General features: G+C 41.7%; 1 protein-coding gene across 3 annotated transcripts in view; it reads right to left on the reverse strand.

Annotated features, from left to right (window-relative positions):
- SLCO5A1 (solute carrier organic anion transporter family member 5A1) overlaps nt 1-21,358 on the reverse strand; it is a 215,610-nt gene that overhangs the window by 34,324 nt on the left and 159,928 nt on the right. For all 3 annotated transcript variants that reach the window (XM_055546211.1, XM_055546213.1, XM_055546210.1), the window contains one exon: nt 970-1,168. In XM_055546211.1, coding sequence (XP_055402186.1) covers nt 970-1,168 — 199 coding nt within the window. The remainder of the gene's footprint in view (nt 1-969; nt 1,169-21,358) is intronic.

Genomic DNA, 21,358 nt, shown 5'->3' on the forward strand with positions numbered 1-21,358 from the left:
TTATAAAAAGGACCCTAGGGAGAAGCCTCACCCCCTCCACCATGTGAGGACACAGCAAAAGACAGCCATTTATCATTCAAGAAGCAGACCCTCACAAGACACTGAATCTACTAGCACCTTGATCTTGGACTTCCCAGCTCTGGAACTGTGAGAAATAAGTTCTTCTTGTTTCCAAGTCACCTAATCTATGGTGTTCACTTACAGCAGCCTGAACAGATGTGTAAGTCATACCTTGGTTTTGCCATCTGTAAAATCAGGATGATAATAGTATCTACCTAATTAGTGCTGCTGGTGAGGATAGATGAGTTAATATATATAAAGCATTTAGAAGAATGCTTGACATGCAATAGTGTTAATATAAGGCTTAGCTATGCATTGAACATCATCAACATGATTATTGGCACAGAAAGATCTCCAACCTACATTGTTACACTAAAAAAACAATAAGCCCAGAAAAGTATGTATAGGATGCTACTTTTTGGATATAAATCAGGGAACACTGACAAGACACATTCACAGTTTCTTATATAAGGAATATCCTTGAAATGATACACAAGAAATGAATTAAAGTGGTTCCCTGGTTTGTCTTTAGGGAGAAGTGGGATGGAGGACTTGAGGTACATTGTATTTTCATTGAACTTTGTTTTGAAATTATGTGAATGTATTACCTATTCAAATCTTTACATTAAAGAAGAAGAACAGTTTTCATTAAGCCAACAAGCCTTTCTTCCTCATGGACTGTGATCCAAATGCAATGGGAGATATGCCCAGGGTCTAAACAGACACACATAGCTGAGAGACTATGGTCTCTGCCCATCGAGGGTGCAGCACCACCAGGCCAGAGACAGAGACACAGTGAACCCTGCCCAAAGGACGGGCACAAGGTGGACCCAGGGATCCAAACAGCGCTGGGTTTTGCAATTAAATCACAACCAGGATGAGAGGAGACAGCTCTTCCAAGACACTTACCCTGTCGTGTAGGGGATGTTTATGCCCCCTAGATTGATACTTTCACATCCAACGATAAACAGGGTTGAAAAGCACAGTAAAGACACACCACTGCAGATCATTGCTAGTTTCGCAGATTCTCTTGCACCAAGCTTCAGTTTTTTTATAATGTAGCCTCCCAGGACAATGCCAACACCAGCACTAGGGACAATTATGACGCCTGGAGACAAGAAGGGAAGGACAGAATTAATTTGAAGTAATGTACACAATTTTGTTTTCTAAGTATTCTGTTTCTACTTACTTATTAGTGCTAAGGCAAAGAATTTTTTTAAATACTGTAATCAATAAATTTTCAATGTTTGTGATTTTATAGTACAGTTTACTTTCAACAAAGAATTCATATCTAGAATGTGCAAAATTTAACTAAGATATAAAAAGAAAGACAAGCAAATGAGCAAAACTTAAATGGCTCTTCACTAAGAAGGAAATTCTGCTGACCCATTAAGATATAAAGATGCTCATCCTCTTTCTTAGAGGGAAATACAAATTACAGCCACAATGAAAGAATATGCCACGTTAACTATATTGGTGAAAATTGAAAAGTCTGACAATACCATATATAGGGATAAGATACAGAGCAATGGGTATGCTCTGCATGGCTGGTGGGATATAAATTGTGACAGATACTTTGCAAGACAGTTTGGCATTATCTGGTAGAGTTGAAGATACACACACCCTGTGACAGGCAAGTCCATCCTAGATCTATACCCTGAAGAAACTCATGCACACAGGGACCAAAAGTTTACAAGATATCTAAGCACCATAGTAGCTCCAAACTGGAAATAAGCCAAACAGCCATTAATAAATACATTGCATGGAGTAAATTCATGTACTGAAATGCTGCTTTACAACGATAAAAATTAAGACAGATAATTACATACCATTGCAATGAAGGGAGTAAAACACAACAAAAAACACAGCCTACCTGTATTTGTATAAAAAGCTCAAAAACAGGTAAAACTAAATGTTGGTTTAGAAATGAATATATAGGAAGCACAACTATGAAGAAAAGCCAGGAAGTAAAAACTGCCATAAAAGCCAAGACGGTAAGGGGATGGATGGGATCCAGAATGGATACAGGAGCTCCTGGAGAACTGAAGATGCTCCTTCCCATGACCTGGGTAGTCGTTGCACAAGGGTTCACTTTATGATTATTCATTATCTCTAAGGATTTTTTTGAAAGATAGTCAATTCACAACATGATAATTTCAAGGCTAGAGCAATGTAATTCAGTTATATGTGTATACAGAGATGGAGAAGGAAATGCCAACCCACTCCAGTGTTCTTGCCTGAAAAATCCCTTGGAAGGAGGAACCTGGTAGGCTACAGTCCATGGAGAGATATAGATATATAGATTCTTTTTCATATTCTTTTCCATCATGGTTTATTACAGGATTTTTAATATGGTTCCCCCTATGCTATACAGTAGAACCTTGTTGTTTATCTACTTTATATATCCTTGTGTATATATGTTAATCCCAACCTCCTAATCTATCTCTCTCCAACTCTTTACCCTTTGGTAGCCATAAATTTGTTTGCTGTGTCTGTGAGTCTATTTCTGTTTTGTACATAAGCTCATTTGATTCATATTTAGTTTTGGCCGCGCCAGGCAGCATGCAGGAACTTACTTCCCAGACCAGGGACTGAACTCATGCTCTTTGCAGTGGGAAGACAAAACCCTAATCACTGGACTGCCAGGGAACTCCCTGTATCATATTTTAGACTCCACATACAAATTATTTAAGGTTTGATTGATGCACTTCTGTGTCCATTAGATTTCACAGTTAAAAAAAAAACACTAAAAAATTAGTTATATTGTTTGCCCCAGGAAACTTACAATCTAAAAAAGAAACAAACAAAGCAAATTAAAGTATGATAGCCTGGCAACCCACTCTGGTATTCTTGCCTGGAGAATCCCATGGACAGACAGCCTGGCAGGCTACAGTCCACAGGACTGCGAAGAGTTGGACACGACTGAAGCGACTGAGGGCAAGCAGACACAAGACAATTATACCAAGGGCAGGGAGAAAACAGGGGAAGAAGCACCTGAGTCTTCCCTGGGAGAAATCAGGGAGGACTTCACAGAAGTGGCAGTATTTGAGCTGACACCCAGCAGATGAGACAGAATCTGCCCAATGTGCCAGCACAGAGAGAATATGCTAAGAGGCATAAGATAGCAGAATTGAGGATTCAGATTTCAAGCTATGGGACTGTGGAATGCAAGCTACTGGGGTAAGGCGGGGCGTGGGCAAGAGACCAAGCCCACACGGGTAAGGCCAAGCGAGACCACGAAGGATCAAGGAGAGGAGCTCAGGGTGTATCTCTAGGCAACGGGAAGCCACCGAGGAAATCTGAGCCAGGGTTAGAGAGGATGGGAGGTGTGTGCAACAAAGATCACTGCTGCTGGAAAGATGCAGTCAACATCAGACACTTGGTCAGGAGCAAACTGCTAAGGTCCACGTTAGCCACGGTCAGGACCCACACTGACAATCATGAGCTGCAGAGGGAACGGGGACACACAGAAGGTGGCAAGGATCCAGAATACAAGGAGAAAAGGCATGGAGGAGCGCAGCTCAAAAGCCCCATGGTAGACATGCCAAGTGTGATGGGCCCGAGGACGAACAGGGAGAAACGCCTCACACAGCGGTCCCTGTGCTGAGAGCCCAGGAAGAGCCGGCCCGGGGCATTCAGAACTGGTGGCAGAATCCATGGCATTTATGGGATGTTCCAAAAAGAGCACCTTCCTCTGTTCTATGGACTGAATAAAGTTGAAAGAGCAGAGGAAGACGAACCTTAATAGGAGATCTCGTTAAGAGCTATTTTAAGGGTGCTATGAAGGCCGAAGCCAGGCTGCAATGGGTTAAACCTTCAGTCGTGAGGATTTAGAGACTGGAATTCAAACACTTTGTAGAATTCAGACTCTAAAGGGAAAGGAGGCGTGGGTTTAGAGTTAGAGTGAGGCCCTGAATATTCATTGCAAGGACTGATGCTGAAGCTGAAGCTCCAATACTTTGGTCACCTGATGCGAACAGACAACTCATTGGAAAAGACACTGATGCTGAGAAAGATTGAGGGCAGGAGGAGAAGGGGACGACAGAGGATGAGATGGTCGGACGGCATCACCAACTCAATGGACCCGAGTCTGAGCAAACTTCGGGAGATGGCGAAGGACAGGGAAGCCTGGCGTGCTGCTAGTCAATGGGGTCACAAAGAGTAACTGAACAAGGCAGAGCTGGGGCTTGGGGAATTTCGCTTGTTTGTTTACACATGCAAGGGACTTAAGCATAGTTATACACTCACAAAGCGATTAAAAAGAAATGGCAGATTGAACAGGGAGGGAAAAGGTTATCTAATGCCAAGGCAAGGTCTGTGAGAAGGAGAATACAGAATTAAAAGCACAAATGATCAGATTAGCCCTGGGGAGAGAGACACCCCTGCAACTAAGCTGGGAATCAGATTTGGGAGGGGTGAGGGTGGGTGATACATCAGTGGGTGAGTGGTAGCTCCTCAAAAAGCAGTTTTTCTGGTGCTCTTATTTTGGAAACATCATACAACACATGTTGTAATAAAACAACATGCAGAAATATAAAGGACCAAAACTCCACAGCTTATATTCTGGCATAGTTCACTCCATCTTTTTTTGGATGTTATTTTCCCCCTCAAGAATTGATAACGCGGACTTTCCTGGTGGCTAAGACTCTGCACTCCCAATGCAGGGGGCCCAGGTTCAATCCCTGGTCAGGGAACTAGATCCCAAATGTGGCAACTAAGACCTGGTGCGGCCAAATAAATAAATACTGAAAAAAATTTCTAATAAAAAGAATTGATAACATGTGTAGATTCTTTAGGATGTTGTTGTTCAGTTCCTCAGTCGTGCCTGATCTCTGCGATCCCATGGACTGCAGCACGCCAGGCTTCCCTGTCCTTCACCATCTCCAGGAGTTTGCTCAAACTCATGTCCATTGAATCGGTGGTGCCATCCAACCATCTCATCCTCTGTTGTCCCCTCCTCCTCCTGCCTTCAATCTTTCCCAGCATCATCAGGGTCTTTTTCAATGAATCAGCTATATAGACTCTTTATCTATACATATACATACATATATAGAGAGATATAGATATAGATAATACCTTTGGTTTGGGAAGAGCTATGGAGAACTTTAAATATAGCCAAAGGTTGGAATAACCACTGTGGGAAAGAGTGCGCTAAATAAGAATATGTACTTGGCTTTGCAAGTGGAGAATACTGTGGGTCCAGGTGATACAAGATTTCAGAAGTCTGCAGGTGCATTGATGTTCATGCTTTGATGGCTTGCTTCTGTATGGTCAACAGCCTTTGTGAAAGGGGTGGGTGGGGTGGGTATTAATAGATTAATCTAAAGTCTGAGCTTCGCATGAGTTGGCAGGAAAACAAAAACTGTGTTCATCTTACAATCCTCACCACAGTTCTGACTTTATAAAACTAGTAATGGCTGTTTTACAGATGAGGAAGTGACTGGCTCAACAGTGCACACACGGGGGAAGAAGGGACAGATGGAAACCGAGGTTTCTGCCTCCCAGCACAGCCCATCCTCCACAGCACCACAGCTGATGCTCAGAACCTGCGGTACCTGGAATCTGGTAAGCAACCTGACTAGAGCTATGAGTTACTTAACAAACTTTCCTCCTTATTAAAGAACAGTAAAAATTACATCTACATGAATAAAAAGCTTTACCTTTAGAGTGCATCTGTCCATTAATAGAATTACTATTTTAGTTGAGCAATGTTTAATTTATAGATACCATGCTAGACCCCAGGATAGCAACAAAACAAATCCCCACACTAACAGCTGAGTCATAATTTAAAGTGCAAGTCACTCAGTCGTGTCTGACTCTTTGTGACCCCATGGACTGACTATCAGTTCAGTTCAGTCGCTCAGTCATGTCCGACTCTTTGCGACCACATGAATTGCAGCACACCAGGCCTCCCTGTCCATCACCAGCTCCTGGAGATCACTCAAACTCATGTCCATCGAGTCGGTGATGCCATCCCAGCCATCTCATCCTCCGTCGTCCTCTTCTCCTCCTGCCCCCAATCCCTCCCAGCATCAGAGTCTTTTCCAATGAGTCAACTCTTCGCATGAGGTGGCCAAAGTACTGGAGTTTCAGCTTTAGCATCAGTCCTTCCAATGAACACCCAGGACTGATCTCCTTTAGAATGGAGTGGTTGCATTATCAGAGAAATGCAAATCAAAACCACTATGAGGTACCATTTCACACCAGTCAGAATGGCTGCGATCCAAAAGTCTACAAGTAATAAATGCTGGAGAGGGTGTGGAGAAAAGGGAACCCTCTTACACTGTTGGTGGGAATGCAAACTAGTACAGCCACTATGGAGAACAGTGTGGAGATTCCTTCAAAAACTGGAAATAGAACTGCCTTATGATCCAGCAATCCCACTGCTGGGCATACACACTGAGGAAACCAGAAGGGAAAGAGACACGTGTACCCCAATGTTCATCGCAGCACTGTTTATAATAGCCAGGACATGGAAGCAACCTAGATGTCCATCAGCAGATGAATGGATAAGAAAGCTGTGGTACATATACACAATGGAGTATTACTCAGCCATTAAAAAGAATACATTTGAATCAGTTCTAATGAGGTGGATGAAACTGGAGCCTATTATACAGAGTGAAGTAAGCCAGAAAGAAAAACACCAATACAGTATACTAACGCATATATATGGAATTTAGAAAGATGGTAACAATAACCCTGTGTACGAGACAGCAAAAGAGACAGTGATGTATAGTACAGTCTTATGGACTCTGTGGGAGAGGGAGAGGGTGGGAAGATTTGGGAGAATGGCATTGAAACATGTAAAATATCATGTATGAAACGAGTTGCCAGTCCAGGTTCGATGCACGATACTGGATGCTTGGGGCTGGTGCACTGGGACGACCCAGAGGGATGGAATGGGGAGGGAGGAGGGAGGAGGGTTCAGGATGGGGAACACATGTATACCTGTGGCAGATTCATTTTGATATTTGGCAAAACTAATACAATTATGTAAAGTTTAAAAATAAAATAAAATTTAAAAAAATTTTTTAAAAAATAAAATAAAATCTATAAAAAAAAAACAAACATAGAATGGAGTAGTTGGATCTCCTTGCAGTCCAAGGGACTCTCAAGAGTCTTCTCCAGCACCACAGCTCAAAACCATCAATTCTTCGGTGCTCAGCTTTCTTCACAGTCCAACTCTCACATCTATACATGACCACTGGAAAAACCATAGCCTTGACTAGAAGGACCTTTGTTGGCAAAGTAATGTCTCTGCTTTTCAATATGCTATCTAGGTTGGTCATAACTTTCCTTCCAAGGAGTAAGCATCTTTTAATTTCATGGCTGCAATCACCATCTGCAGTGATTTTGGAGCCCCCAAAAAATAGAGTCTGACACTGTTTCCCCATCTATTTCCCATGAAGTGATGGAACCAGATGCCACGATCTTAGTTTTCTGAATGTTGAGCTTTAAGCCATCTTTTTCACTCTCCTCTTTCACTTTCATCAAGAGGCTTTTTAGTTCCTCTTCACTTTCTGCCATAAGAGTGGTGTCATCTGCATATCTGAGGTTATTGATATTTCTCCCGGCAATGTTGATTCCGGCTTGTGCTTCCTCCAGCCCAGCATTTCTCATGATGTACTCTGCATATAAGTTAAAGAAGCAGAGTGACAATACATAGCCTTGACGTACTCCTTTTCCTATTTGGAACCAGTCTGTTGTTCCATGTCCAGTTCTAACTGTTGCTTCCTGACCTGCATATAGGTTTCTCAAGAGGCAGGTCAGGTAGTCTGGTATTCCCACCTTTTTCAGAATTTTCCACAGTTCATTGTGATCCCCACAGTCAAAGGCTTTGGCATAGTCAATAAAGCAGAAATAGATGTTTTTCTGGAACTCTCTTCCTTTTTCCATGATCCAGCGGATGTTGGCAATTTGGTCTCTGGTTCCTCTGCCTTTTCTAAATCCAACTTGAACATCTGGAAGTTCACGGTTCATGTATTGTTGAAGCCTGGCTTGGAGAATTTTGAGCATTACTTTACTAGCGTATGAGATGAGTGCAATTGTGCGGTAGTTTGAGCATTCTTTGGCATTGCCTTTCTTTGGGATTGGAATGAAAACTGACCTTTTCCAGTCCTGTGGCCACTGCTGAGTTTTCCAAATTTGCTGGCATATTGAGTGCAGCACTTTCACAGCATCATCTTGTAGGATTTGAAATAGCTCAACTGGAATTCCATCACCTCCACTAGCTTTGTTCATAGTGATGCTTCCTAAGGCCCCCTTGACTTCACATTCCAGGATGTCTGGCTCTAGGTCAGTGATCACACCATTGTGATTATCTGGGTCGTGAAGATCTTTTTTGTACAGTTCTTCTGTGTATTCTTGCCACCTCTTCTTATTATCTTCTGCTTCTGTTAGGTCCATACCATTTCTGTCCTTTATTGAGCCCATCTTTGCATGAAATGTTCCCTTGGTATCTAATTTTCTTGAAGAGATCTCTAGTCTTTCTCATTCTGTTGTTTTCCTCTATTTCTTTGCATTGATCGCTGAAGAAGGCTTTCTTATCTCTTCTTGCTATTCTTTGGAACTCTGCATTCAGATGCTTATATCTTTCCTTTTCTCCTTTGCATTTCACTTCTCTTCTTTTCATATCTATTTGTAAGGCCTCCCCAGACAACCATTTGTACAGTCCTTGGACTTCTCTAGGCCAGAATACTGGAGTGGGTAGCCTTTCCCTTCTCCAGGGGATCTTCCCAACCCAGGGATCGAATCCAAGTCTCCTGCATTGCAGGCAGATTCATTACCAACTGAGCTGCATAATGTAAAAGCAGTATAATTTGTTTGCCTGTGCATCCTAATTAGTATTCGGGGGTGTTTTTTAGTAATCAGTTCTTTAAAACAGAAACTTTGTCATTAGCCAGTATGAGGTCTCATCAAACACAGTGAAGATCTATTAAAATTTTCTTCTAACATCCCCATTCTCTAAATCTCACTGAACTACCAAAATGGAAGGATTCTGACCATGCATTTGGGCAAATGTGAACAACGCTCAGAACTCCAGCTTGAGTAAGAGACCCAAATGTTTTGGTGTTGGCATTTTAGGTGAATGGAATGAGTAGGGACAATTTCGTGCTGTGTGAGGGGTGGGGTGGAGGATGGGGGGAACAACAGAGCCTTCTCAGGGCCCCTTCTCCAAGCCCCTGGCTCCCTGCAACCCAGCTTTAGTGGTCTGGGGTAAGCCTGTGGGACGCATGAAGCACCGAGGGGCTGAGAGTCAGCCTCTCCATCCACCACCTTGCTGCCACCTGAGCCTCCCCAACTTCACCACTGCCTTTGAAAGGGGAGAGAGAAATGAGTATAGAAGATGGACTCTCCAGGAAGAAGCGGCCCTCCTGCCACTAGCCCTGAGCTCAGATTCTCCTCACTAGCTGGTGCTGTCCTGACCTTCTCTGTGTCCACAGACCCAAGCGCCCTTCCTTATGCCTCCCACCTCTGAGCCTCTGCTTCTGATCCAGCCCCTCCTCCAGCCACTGCCAGACAGTTCTGTCACCCTCTAATTTCTGCTCCTCGCGCTCTCTAGGGGTCAAGATGCAGGGAGGGCGGGGCTACAGGATGGGGGAAAGCCATCAGTGGATGGGTAGAGGGAGGACAGAGCAGTGGGGAATGATGGGAAAGCCTGGACCAAGCCAGGGGCCCAGCCCAAGGCACAGGTGCGAGAGGGTGGAGGCCTATGCGATTCCAAGTATCAGAGACAATTTCAGGTAAGAGTGAGGGCCATGAAGATCCAAGTTCAAATCTCAGTTCTGCCACCTACAAGCTATCTGCTCTTTGGCAAGTTTCTGAATATTCAGAACCTTGGATTTTCCTTGTCTGGAAAATGTGGGTAAGAATAGTTTCTTGGTAAGTTGTTAGGATTACCATAGAAAGTGCTTGAAACAGTGTCTGATCCATAGTGTACACCCAATAAATGTCAGCAATTGACACAATTACATCATTATTGCTGTTGTTGTTGTTTAGTCGCTAAGTTGTGTCCAACTCTTTGCGACTCCATGGACTGTAGCCGACCAGGCGCCTCTGTCCATGGGGATTCTCCAGGCAAGAATACTAAAGTGGGTTGCCATATCCTCCTGGAGATCTTCCCAATCTAGGAATCAAACCCCAGGCTCCTGCTGCATCTCCTTCATTGCAGGTGGGTCCTTTACCTTAGAGCCACCAGAGAAGCTACATCATTATTATTATCTGCCTACTATTAATGAATTTAATATTTGCACTAATAAACATATTGGAATTATATAACTGGGCAAATTTCCATATGCTATTTAATCTATAGGACTGAATTTAAACTTACAACTCATAATGGTCTAACACAAACCTGTATGTGTTCTTTTATATATAAACCTTTGCTTGATATTTAGCTACTCTGTTCTCTTAAACATATAAACCTCTGTTCGCTTTTGAGCTACTGTGTGTATATGTGTGTGTACTCAGTCATGTCCTCTTTGTGTCTCCTGCATTGGCAGGCAAATTCTTTACCACTAGCACCACCTGCAAAGCCCAGTGTGTATATGTGCATGTGTGTGTGTGTGTGTGTGTGTGTGTGCGCGTGCTAACTCATTTCACTCATGTTCGACTCTTTGTGACCCTATGGACTGTAGCCCTCCAGGCTCCTCTAACCATGGGATCCTCCAAGCAAGAATACTGGAGTAGGTTGCCGTGACCTCCTCCAGGAGATCTTCCTGACCCAAGGATCAAACCTGAGTCTCTTACATCTCCTGCTTTGGGAAGAGGGTTCTTTTCCACTAGTGCCACCTGGGGAGCCCCACTGTGTATATAGACCTGAATCTAAAGATCTAACCACTGCAAAGTAGTGACCAGAGGGCCCTGCTTGGTTCATAAAAGGTCTGTGCACACGCTACTGCTTTCCAGTAGGAAATCTTTTAGCCACTTATTTATCCAAGCAGATTGATATGTTAATTGTCCTACTTCCTTTCTCTTATTTCCAGCATGATACCATAACAGTCAATTTTGAAGTCTTTACTCTGGATCACAATATTGCTTGCCCTTATAAAGTGTGCCTGGATGGAGTCAAGAGGTCTTTATGAAAATGATATTCAGGGAATTACCAAATATTAAAGCTACTGATGGATTTTTCCTTTTCATTCCAATTTTTGTCACCATGTAGACATTATCTGTATTGCAAATACACACATAAAATATGTTTAAGCTTATGCATCATTTGGAACAAGAAAATCTTGAATTAGAAGAGAGGAGGGCAAAATCAGATGACCCACTTATCATATAGTATCTAGAAAAATGGTACAGATGAACCTATTTATAGGACAGGAATAGAGACGCAGACATAGAGAAAGGACACGTGGACACAGGGTGGGAAAGAGAGGTAGGACAAACTGCGAAGTACCACTGACCATATGTAAAGCAGAGAGCTAGTGGGAAGCTGCGGTACAGCACAGGGAGCTCAGCTCAGTGCTCTGTGATGACCTAGAGGGGTTGGGGGTGGGGGGGAGGCTCAAGAAGGAGGGGATATACGTATAACTGATTCACTTTGTTGTGCAGCAGAAAGTAACACAACATTGTAAAGCAATTATACTTCAAATTAAAAAAAAAAAACTTTTAAGAATGCTTTAGGTTCAGGGAACTGCAATCATGCTGCTATTGCTATTGTGAAAAATCATAATTTGCTTTCACAGGACCCAGTGTTCACCCTCAAGATAAGACCTGCCAGCATCTATTGAGTTTACTTCTCTCTTTTCTGCTAGACTGAAAGGTTCCTGTGCATGGCAGGGACTCTTACCTTTGTTATCTTCATAACTTTCTAGCAATTTCCTAGGCCTGGAAAATAATTTGGTAATTTCAAATTTATTACATAAAGTCTTCAAATGACACTCATTTTTGTTTTCAATGATTCCTTGAAATAGTCCACATCTTGTTTTACAAACAGGAAATCTCAGATTTCATTTGGGAGCTAAAATAACTTGCTAAAATCAGTTTAAAGCTGGCAGGCACAAAATATCTAGACTGAGAAAATCTCACTGTTAACAAAATTCTGAGTTGGGCGTTTGTAGCAAAAGTTTAACTGCCAAATCACCACAGGTGACAAGTGTGGACTGTCGGTAATCCTCTAACCTCTTCTATGGTGAGACCATGAGGGTGCAGACTGTCCCACTGAAGTGAGTTGTTAGTACAGACAGAGCCACAGAATTTGCGTGTTCCACATTAAAAGTTCTCTTTAAGTAAGTTGAAAAGTGTGTGGCTTGCAAACCTAAGACTATGAATCATTACAAAATATCACCATGAGCCATTATGGTTTCCAGGTTTTGCTGTTGACTTTAGGGAAGTGGCGGGGAGGGGAGCAGAGGAGAAAGTGGGGTGAGATCTAGAAAAGACAGAAGTACGATTCACTCTCATTCACTCTCTCTCTTTCCCTCTCTCACTTCTCTTTCTGCACACATGCACACCACACACACAGACACACACATACTGATGTTGCCCATGTGCCAGCCACTGTGATAACTACTCTTTGGATAGAATTTCATCTAATTCTCAAAACTGTGTGGATTTTGAGTTGCTCTGAAAGCAGAATGTATCTGACAATCATCAGTATCTCTACCTTGTGTCATGTGTGTGTCTGTTCAGTCATGTCTGGCTCTTTGCAACCCCAGGGGCTGTAGCCCCCCGGGCTCCTCTGTCCAAGGAATTTTCCAGGCAAGAATACTGGAGTGAGTTGCCATTTCCTGTTTCAGGGGATCCTCCTGACCCAGGGATCAAACCCACATCTCTTGCATCTTCTGCTCTGGCAGGTGGGTTCTTTACCAGCTGAGCCACAGGAGAAGTCTCACCTTGTGATTCATAGTCTAATTATTAATAGAAGCATTTGTCTTTCATAGTAACTCAAAATCATGGAGCATCTTACAGTGAATGGCATCTTAGGTTAGAAGGAATAGAGTAGATTCTTTCCACATTGCAGGCAAGGAAGCACCCAGTGAGTGACACAGCGGGGTAAAAAAATTCATATTTATTTAACTTTTCCAAAGACTGTGTTTCTAATCTTATGATACAAAATAAATGTTTTCCTATCAGCCAAGCCTAATTATTTTACCCCTTTTTCAAGCTTCCACTTTCCCTTGCAAATATTTTCTTATAGGAAATAAATACCAATTATTGTCAGATGGGAAAAGAAGATGAGAATAATTTTCAAGCTCAAGCCTTGAAGCTAGCAAATTTTAAATGGTGTGAGACTAGACCACATAGTAAGTATACATTTCCATAAACTACACATATATCCACAAAGTATCACAAAAACACAAAATAACTTTTGCTTTAGTATATTTCAATATCATCCTTGTGAAAAAAATCTCAGAAATTCCTTCACAGGACCCCCCTGGTGGCCCAGTTTTTTAACCAAAACCTGTCTTCCAATGCAGGGGACATAGGTTCAATCCCTGCTACAGGAAGATCCCACATGCCACGGGGCAGCTAAGCCCATGGACCACAACTACTAAGCCCACACTCTACAGCCTCAGAGTCGAAACTGCTGAAGCCCAAACACCTAGAGCCTGTGCTCTGCAACAATAGAACCCACCGCAATGCAAGAAGCCTGCACACCACACCAAGAAAATAGCCCCCGCTTGCCGTAACTAGAGAAAGTTTTTGTGCAGCAATAAGGACCCAGTGCAGCCATTAATTAATTGAAAAGAAATCCTTTCACAAACTATGAACAAGGTTGCATCATTAGAATTCATCAGTAATGCCTTTTTTTATAATTCGGTGGCTGTTTTAAGACAGAAACCAAACTCTTTCTTTCAATCCATACTATTTCGTAGCATAACATCAAGTCACATTGTAAAGGGTGTTCGACTGGATTGGGAGGATCAGCCCATGTGTGATGACATGAACAGCATGTGTCAATGAAAGCAACTGGCACCTGGAGAGAAAGGATATAGGAGTTCTTGTAGGAATTCTCCTGAAGAAGATAACCCAACAGGGCAGCAAGCCTCGAACAGGGTTGCTGCATACAGCCCACCTCCATTCCAAGTGCCAGCACCAGAGCTCTCTGGCCACAGTTTCCTCTGTCAAGAATCCGTGATGGCAAGAGTGAGGCTCATCTGCAGCTCACCAACCAAGAATGCTCTGAAATCTCGTGTGGCCTTGCTGAAATGATTAATAAAGGCTTACCAAGGAATGACACTCCTCTGAAAACTTAGCCCCCATCACGTCAGCACGGAGATATCAAACCAAGCTCATACGGAGCCTCCACCAGGGATAAATGGGTCTCTTTCAACCACAATCACACTCTCTTCAACTCTGCCAACTCAGGGAAATACCATAAAGCTGGAGAGAAATACGAGAACCCCAGTCTCGGGGATCCGAGGTCTTGGGAGCGCTGAGGGAAAGGTAATAAATAGGGACATTCAATAGAAGAAACAAGCCCACTTTTCATTTCAGGTTTCTGCAAAACTCTGGCTGAAATAATATATAAAATGAAATGCCACGCTGGGTCGTGAAAGGGATTCAAAAATCAAATCAAATAAATATTTCATCCTGTATGGCTTAAAAAGCTAAGAGAGTTTTCTGCAACCAGGCAATAAAACCAGAGGGCAAAAATAACTTGATGGAATGCAAAACATCAGAGGGCTTACTTCCGTTTTTCACTGGCAAGCTTCAGGTGAAATAGCAAAAGCGTTAAACAAGTTGTTGCAAAACAAGGGTGTACATTCTGTAAGGGCAATTTCACAGGAGACTAGGATCTTATGAACTTTTTCAGTGATCAAAAGAAGCCTCAAAGGAAGACCTTGGTATTAAGTTACTAGACTTAGTTTCCGTTTAGAGAAGCAAAGCCTACAGATGTGGGCTGGTGCCAAATGCAAATCCCTCTCTGGAGGCCCTGTGGGTGAGGTTCATTTTCTGTCAGCAGTTTTCAGCGTCTCCCTGTCCATTGTTGTCCAAGTCCAGAAGCTCTTCAGCCTTCCCGTCAAGAGAGTTGATGGTTATTATGCTCACGAATTGCTGAGCCACAAAACCTGGCAAAGATACCCTTCCCCTGGGAGAAGTAAACGGATTTTTCAAACTCTATTTATCCAAAATATTTTTGAGACAAACTTCTACACACCTATTTTTTAGAATGCTTTTGCCACACAACAGCCAAGTGAAAACCTAGCTCATTAAAAACCACATTAATTCTGCAAATGAACGAGCAGGACCAGTTTTGTTTAGTTGCTAAGTCGTGGCTGGCTCTTTTGTGACCCCATGGACTAGAGCCCACCAGGCTCCTCTGTCCATGGAATTTTCCAGGCAATAATACTGGAGGGGGTTGCATTTCCTTCTCCAGGGGATCTTCCTGACCCAGGGAAGGAACCCACATCTCCTGCATTGACAGGCAGATTCTTTACCACTGAGCCACCAGGGAAGCCCAAAGAGGACTAAAGAGGCCATTTAATAAAGATCATCAACTCAGTAATCTAAATACTCTGCTTTTTATTCTTTCTGTTATATTGACAGCTTCATTGAGCTATAATTCACATACCATACAACTCACCTAGTTAAATACGTGTATTCAAAGTTCTTCAGTATATTCACAGAGATATGCAACCACAATCATTTTTAGAACATGTTCGTGACCCCAGAAAGAAACCCTGAACCCATCAGCCATCATGCTCATTTCCTCCCACGCCCCTTCCTCAGCCCTAGACAACCACTAATCTATGTTCAGTCTCTATAAATTTGCCTGTTTTAGACCTTTCATGTAAATGAAGTCATAAAATACATCTGGCTGGCTTCTATCACTTAGCATGATGCTTACAAGGTTTGTGCATGCTGTAGGATATGTCCGTACTTCATTCTTATTTATGGCCAAATAATAATCCTTCGTACTAAGAAACTCCATTTGATTTATCCATTCATCAGTTGATGGACATTTAAAGTTGTTTCTATTTTTGGACACTATGCATAATGTTGCTATGAACATTCATGTGCAAGTTTTTATGTGGACATATGTTTTCATTTCTCTTGGACGTGTGCCCAGAGATGAAATTTCTGGATCACATAGTAATTCAATGCTTGAGGAAGTGCCAAACTGCTTCCCTAAACAGCTGCATCATTTGACTTTCCTACTGCCAGTGTGTGAGTTTCCAACTGCTCCACATCTTCAGCAGCATTTATTTCCACAAATAATATTTGATTACAGACATTGAGATGGGTACAAAATGGTATCTCATTGCGATTTTGATTTGTATTTCCCTGATAACTAATAAGACTGAGCATCTGTTCATGTGGCCATTTGTACATCTTTGGAGAAATATCAATTCAGATCCTTTGTCCATTTTTAATTGCCTTATTTTTCTTTTTATCACTGAATTTTAACAATTCTATATAAGGGCTTCCCTGGTAGCTCAGCTGGTAAAGAATCTGCTTGCAATGCAGGAGACCCCGGTTAGATTCCTGGGTTGGAAAGATCCCCTGGAGAAGGGATAAGCTACCCACTCCAGTATTCATGGGTTTCCCTGGTGGGTCAGACGGTAAAGAGTCAGCCTGCAATGGGGGAGACCTGAGTTCGATCCCTGGGTTGAGAAGATCCCCCAGAGAAGGACATGGCAACTCACTCCGTTATTCTTGCCTAGAGAATTCCCATGCACAGAGGAGCCTGGCGAACTACAGTCCATGGGGTCGCAAAGAGTCAGACACAACTGAGTGACTAAGCACATAGACATATGAGGGACACAAGTACCTTATCAGATAGATGTTTTGCAAATATCTTCTCCCATCCTGTGGGTTGTTTTTTAACTTTTTTGGTGGTGTTCTTGACATAGAAAGGTTTTTAACTTTGATAAAATCTGGAAATTCCTTGGTGGTCCAGTAGTTAGAACTCTGTGTTTTCACAGCTGAGTACCTGGTTCAATCCCTAGTCAAGGAACTAATATCATGCAATCCACAGGGCATGGCTAAAATTTTCTTTTAATTAGATAAAATTCAATTTTAGTTGCATTATCTAGTTCAAAATCACAAAGACATAAGCTTTATAAATAAATACTAAAAATGTAATCATCTGCCACACAAGGAGCTAACTATACTGCCTCAGTGAAGCATCTGCAGTTGTTCAGTCGCTCAGTCGTGTCTGACTCTTTGTGACCCCAGGGACTGCCACATGCCAGGCTCCTCTGTCCATTACTATCTCCCGGAGTTTGCTCAGATTCACATCCATTGAGTCGGTGAAGCCATCCAACCATCTGCTTTTTCTTAAGTTTTGTAATCAAGAAGTCTAAGTGCTCTGACTTTGTTCTTTGTCAAGATTGTTTTGGCTATTCTAGGTCACTTGCATTTCTAAACGAATTTTAGGATCACCTTGTCAGTTTTTTCAAAGAAGCCCCCGGGAATTTTGATGAGGATTGTGTTGAATTTATTGGCGGAGTATGGCCATCCTAATAACATTGTATTCTAATTCATGAACATGAGATGTCTTTCTATCTATTTAGGTCTTCTTTAATTTTTATGGCTATTTTGTGGATTTCAGAATATAAGAATATTTTGTGGGTTTCAGAATACAAGTTTTGCACCTCTTTTTGCTAAATCTAATGAAATCTAAGTATTTCATTCTTTCTTGCTAGTATAAATGCAACTGTTTCCTTAATTTCATTTTTGTTCACTGTTAGTGTATAGAAATACAATTGATGTTTGCATACAGACATACCTTGTTTTATTGCACTTTGCAGGCATTGCACTTTTTATAAATTGAAGGTTTGTGGCAACCATGAGTCGAGTAAATTTATCAGCACTATTTTTCAACAGTATTTGCTCACTTTGTGTCTCTCTGCATCACATTTTATAATTCTCCCAACATTTCAAACCTTCTACCAGCAAAAAGATTATGACTTGCTGAAGGCTCAGATGATGGTCAGCATTTTCAGCAATAATAATTAAGGGATGTATATTATTTTTAGATGTAATCCTATTGCAAGTCTCCTGACTGAAGGCAGATTCTCTACCATCTGAACCACCAGGGAAGTCCTTAATAGACTCCAGTACAGTGTAAATAGAGGCTTCCCTGGTGGCTCAGACAATAAAGAATCTGCCTGCAATGCTGGAGGACCTGGATTTGATCCCTGGGTTGGAAAGATCCTTTGAAAAAGGGAATGGCAACCCACTCCATTATTCTTGCCTGGAGAATTCCATGGGTACAGGAGCCTGGTGGGCTGGAGTCCATGGGGTTGCAAAGAGTCAGACACAAGTGAGTGACTAACTTTCACTTTTTTTCACACTGTAAATATAATTTTTATATGCACTGAGAAACCAAAAAAACTTTGCATGGCTTGCTTTATTGCAATATTTGCTTAACTGCAGATCCTAACCCACAATATCTCCGAGGTATTTCTGTATTAGTCTTGTATCTTGCAACCTCACTAAACTCATTTACTAGTTCTAATAATTTTTAGTGCACTCTAAGATCTTTTCTATACAAGACTGGCTAATCTGTGAATAAAGATAGTTTTACATCTTTCTTTCGAATCTGAATACCTTTAATTTCATTCTCTTACCCAACTCTTCTGGGTAGAATCCCCAGTGCAGTGATGAATAGAAGTGCCAAGAGCAGACATCCTGGTCTTGTTCCTGATCTTAAGAGGAAAGCATGCAGTCTTTCGCTACTAAGTATAATGTTAGCTGTAGATTTTTTGTAGATGCCCTTTATTGTATTGTTTTTAAACCTCCAATCATTTCAATAGTGGTTGAGTTAAAATTCATTTTTGTGTTATTTATGTTTGGTATAACCCTCAGAAAGCTCATAAAAACATATAATTTTTAAAACATATATTTAATTTAATAGAAAACAGTTACTGAGTATATACTATGTTTTGGTTCTGTTCTAGATTCTGAAGATACACAGTGAATAAGCTGACAAAAAAACCCTGCCTGCATTGAGCCGATAATCTACTGTGAGGAAAAGAGACAATAAACAATACACCAATAACAAAGGAAATTGTAGTGAGTGTTGGAACATAAAATGCACCACAGAGAAAAGTGTCTAGCCTAACAAGGAAAATCAGGAGTCCTAAGAGAGGAGCTGCATTTTTAAATGGGGTATACTGGATAAGGTCTCATTTACAAGGGGCCATTTGAGCAAAAACCTAAAGGAAAGGAAGTGTAGCATGCAGAGAATAAATGATCGCCCAATTACACACTGTTTTCATCTAGCCGTCAAAATACGTTTGTGAAGATAATAAGAGATCAGAACATTTTATACTTAGAAGAAAACTCAAAAATTAATCAAAATTTAAAATTCAAAAATTAACTAGCTTGTTTGCTGAATGAGATAGCTTAAGCCAAAAAATATAAGAACTTTGGGCAAAGCAGGGACAGTTGAGATGGAAATCGTAACCAGTATGCTACATACTGCTCTCTTTTAACCTAAAGTGCTTCTTTGTTTCAAATGACATGCATATTTCCACAGGTAATGAAATCCACAAAATAAGTTTAATGAGTGAAAACATAGCCTAGTAATCTAACAATCTTCTAGTATCTTTGGAGGACATCAAACCTACTGTTAATGAGAATTTAGGCTTCAGAGACCCATTAATGGACTTCCCTGGTGGTACAGCGGATAAAACTCTGCCTGCCAAAGCAGGGGACATGGATTTGATCCCTGGTCCGTGAAGATTTTACATGCCTCAGGGCAACTAAGCCTGCACGTCACAACCACTGAGCCCATGCACTTCAGAGCCTGTGCTCCACCACAAAAGAAGCCACCACAAAAGAAGCCTGTGCACTGCAACCAGAGAAAAGCCGTGAGCAGCAGTGAAGACCTGGTGCAACCAAAAGTAGAAAAATAAAATAAAATATGTAATTCCATTTTTAAAAGTCCATTAATAAATCAACTTTAAAAAACTAGCCACTGAGTAGAAAGCAATAGAGAAGAAACATATGACATAGTTCTTATGTACCTTCCTATTGCAATGACAAGCCCCACCAACCAATGAGTCTAAATCTCTCAGCAAAACACTAGTCTCTTTCCCTCCTTGTTCAGATCTTATCTACTCTTAATTATGAATAATAAAATCATACATTTTAAAACAGAGCTTCTCTTTGGAAGGCAACAATAGATTTCAAAAGCTAAAGGAATAAAAAAAATGCAATAAATATTTTAAATTTCACCCCAAATGATACAAGTGAACCAGCTAAGGAAAAATACAGTGCAGCAACAATCAGTGCAATGTACCTTCCAACTAATAGCCAGGAGTGCTCCACCAGGTTCAAAGGTAGCCCTGGATCTTTTCACATTTTTCTTTTCACCAAAATGAAGGATATGCAAGGCACCTGGGTTTCCCAGGTAGCGCAGTGATAAAGAATCAGCCTGCCAATGCAGGAGCCACAGGAGATGCAGGTTTGATTCCTGGGTAGGGAAGATGCCCTGGAGAAGGAAATGGCAACCCACTCCAGTATTTTTGCCTGGAAATCCCATGGACAGAGGAGCCTGACAGGCTACAGTCCATGGGGTTGCAGAGTTGGACACAACTGAGCGACTGAGCACACACAGGCACACACAAAGCACATGCCAAATAAACTCATTTTTTACTCAAAACTGGCGAGGAGTAGCTGACATCTTAGACAACTGGGTGGAAACTGAACGCAACCACTAAAGATGGAGAAGTGGAGAGAATTTTAAAAAGAAGGCAATTTAACAGGTGCAACTCAAGTTTCAGCCTGTTAGAGCAGACAAGAACACTGTGTTTTAGTATTACTATTTACTAGCATGTGTTTTAGAGCTTACTAACATTTTCAAAATTATTCCCGTATAATATGAAATAATTATTTGGGTTTTTTGTTTGTTATCACAGAACCACAGAATTGGAAGTTGCAGCAGAGATTGCTATATACCTCCTGATGATGACCCTTTGTTCTTAAAGGTTCTGACCCTAAGATGGGCTGGGAGCACGTACCATAAGGTAAAATTCTCCACTGGGCAGATATTTTACATGAACACAAAGTTTCTATTGATACATTGTTCTAAGATTCTTGGGAATCTGATCTAAAAACAAAGACTTATCTACTATTAGCTATCAGCACTAGAATTGCACCTGATGCTTCTACAATACTTACTGCTGCTGCTGCTGCTAAGTCACTTCAGTCATGTCCGACTCTGTGCGACCCCACAGACGGCAGCCCACCAGGCTGCCCCGTCCCTGGGATTCTCCAGGCAAGAACACTGGAGTGGGTTGCCATTTCCTTCTCCAATGCATGAAAGTGAAAAGTGAAAGTGAAGTTGCTCAGTCGTGTCTGACTCTTAGTGACCCCATGGACTGCAGCCCACCAG

The sequence above is a fragment of the Bubalus kerabau genome, chromosome 14 (genome assembly GCF_029407905.1).
Source record: "Bubalus kerabau isolate K-KA32 ecotype Philippines breed swamp buffalo chromosome 14, PCC_UOA_SB_1v2, whole genome shotgun sequence".
Lineage (NCBI taxonomy): Eukaryota > Metazoa > Chordata > Mammalia > Artiodactyla > Bovidae > Bubalus > Bubalus kerabau.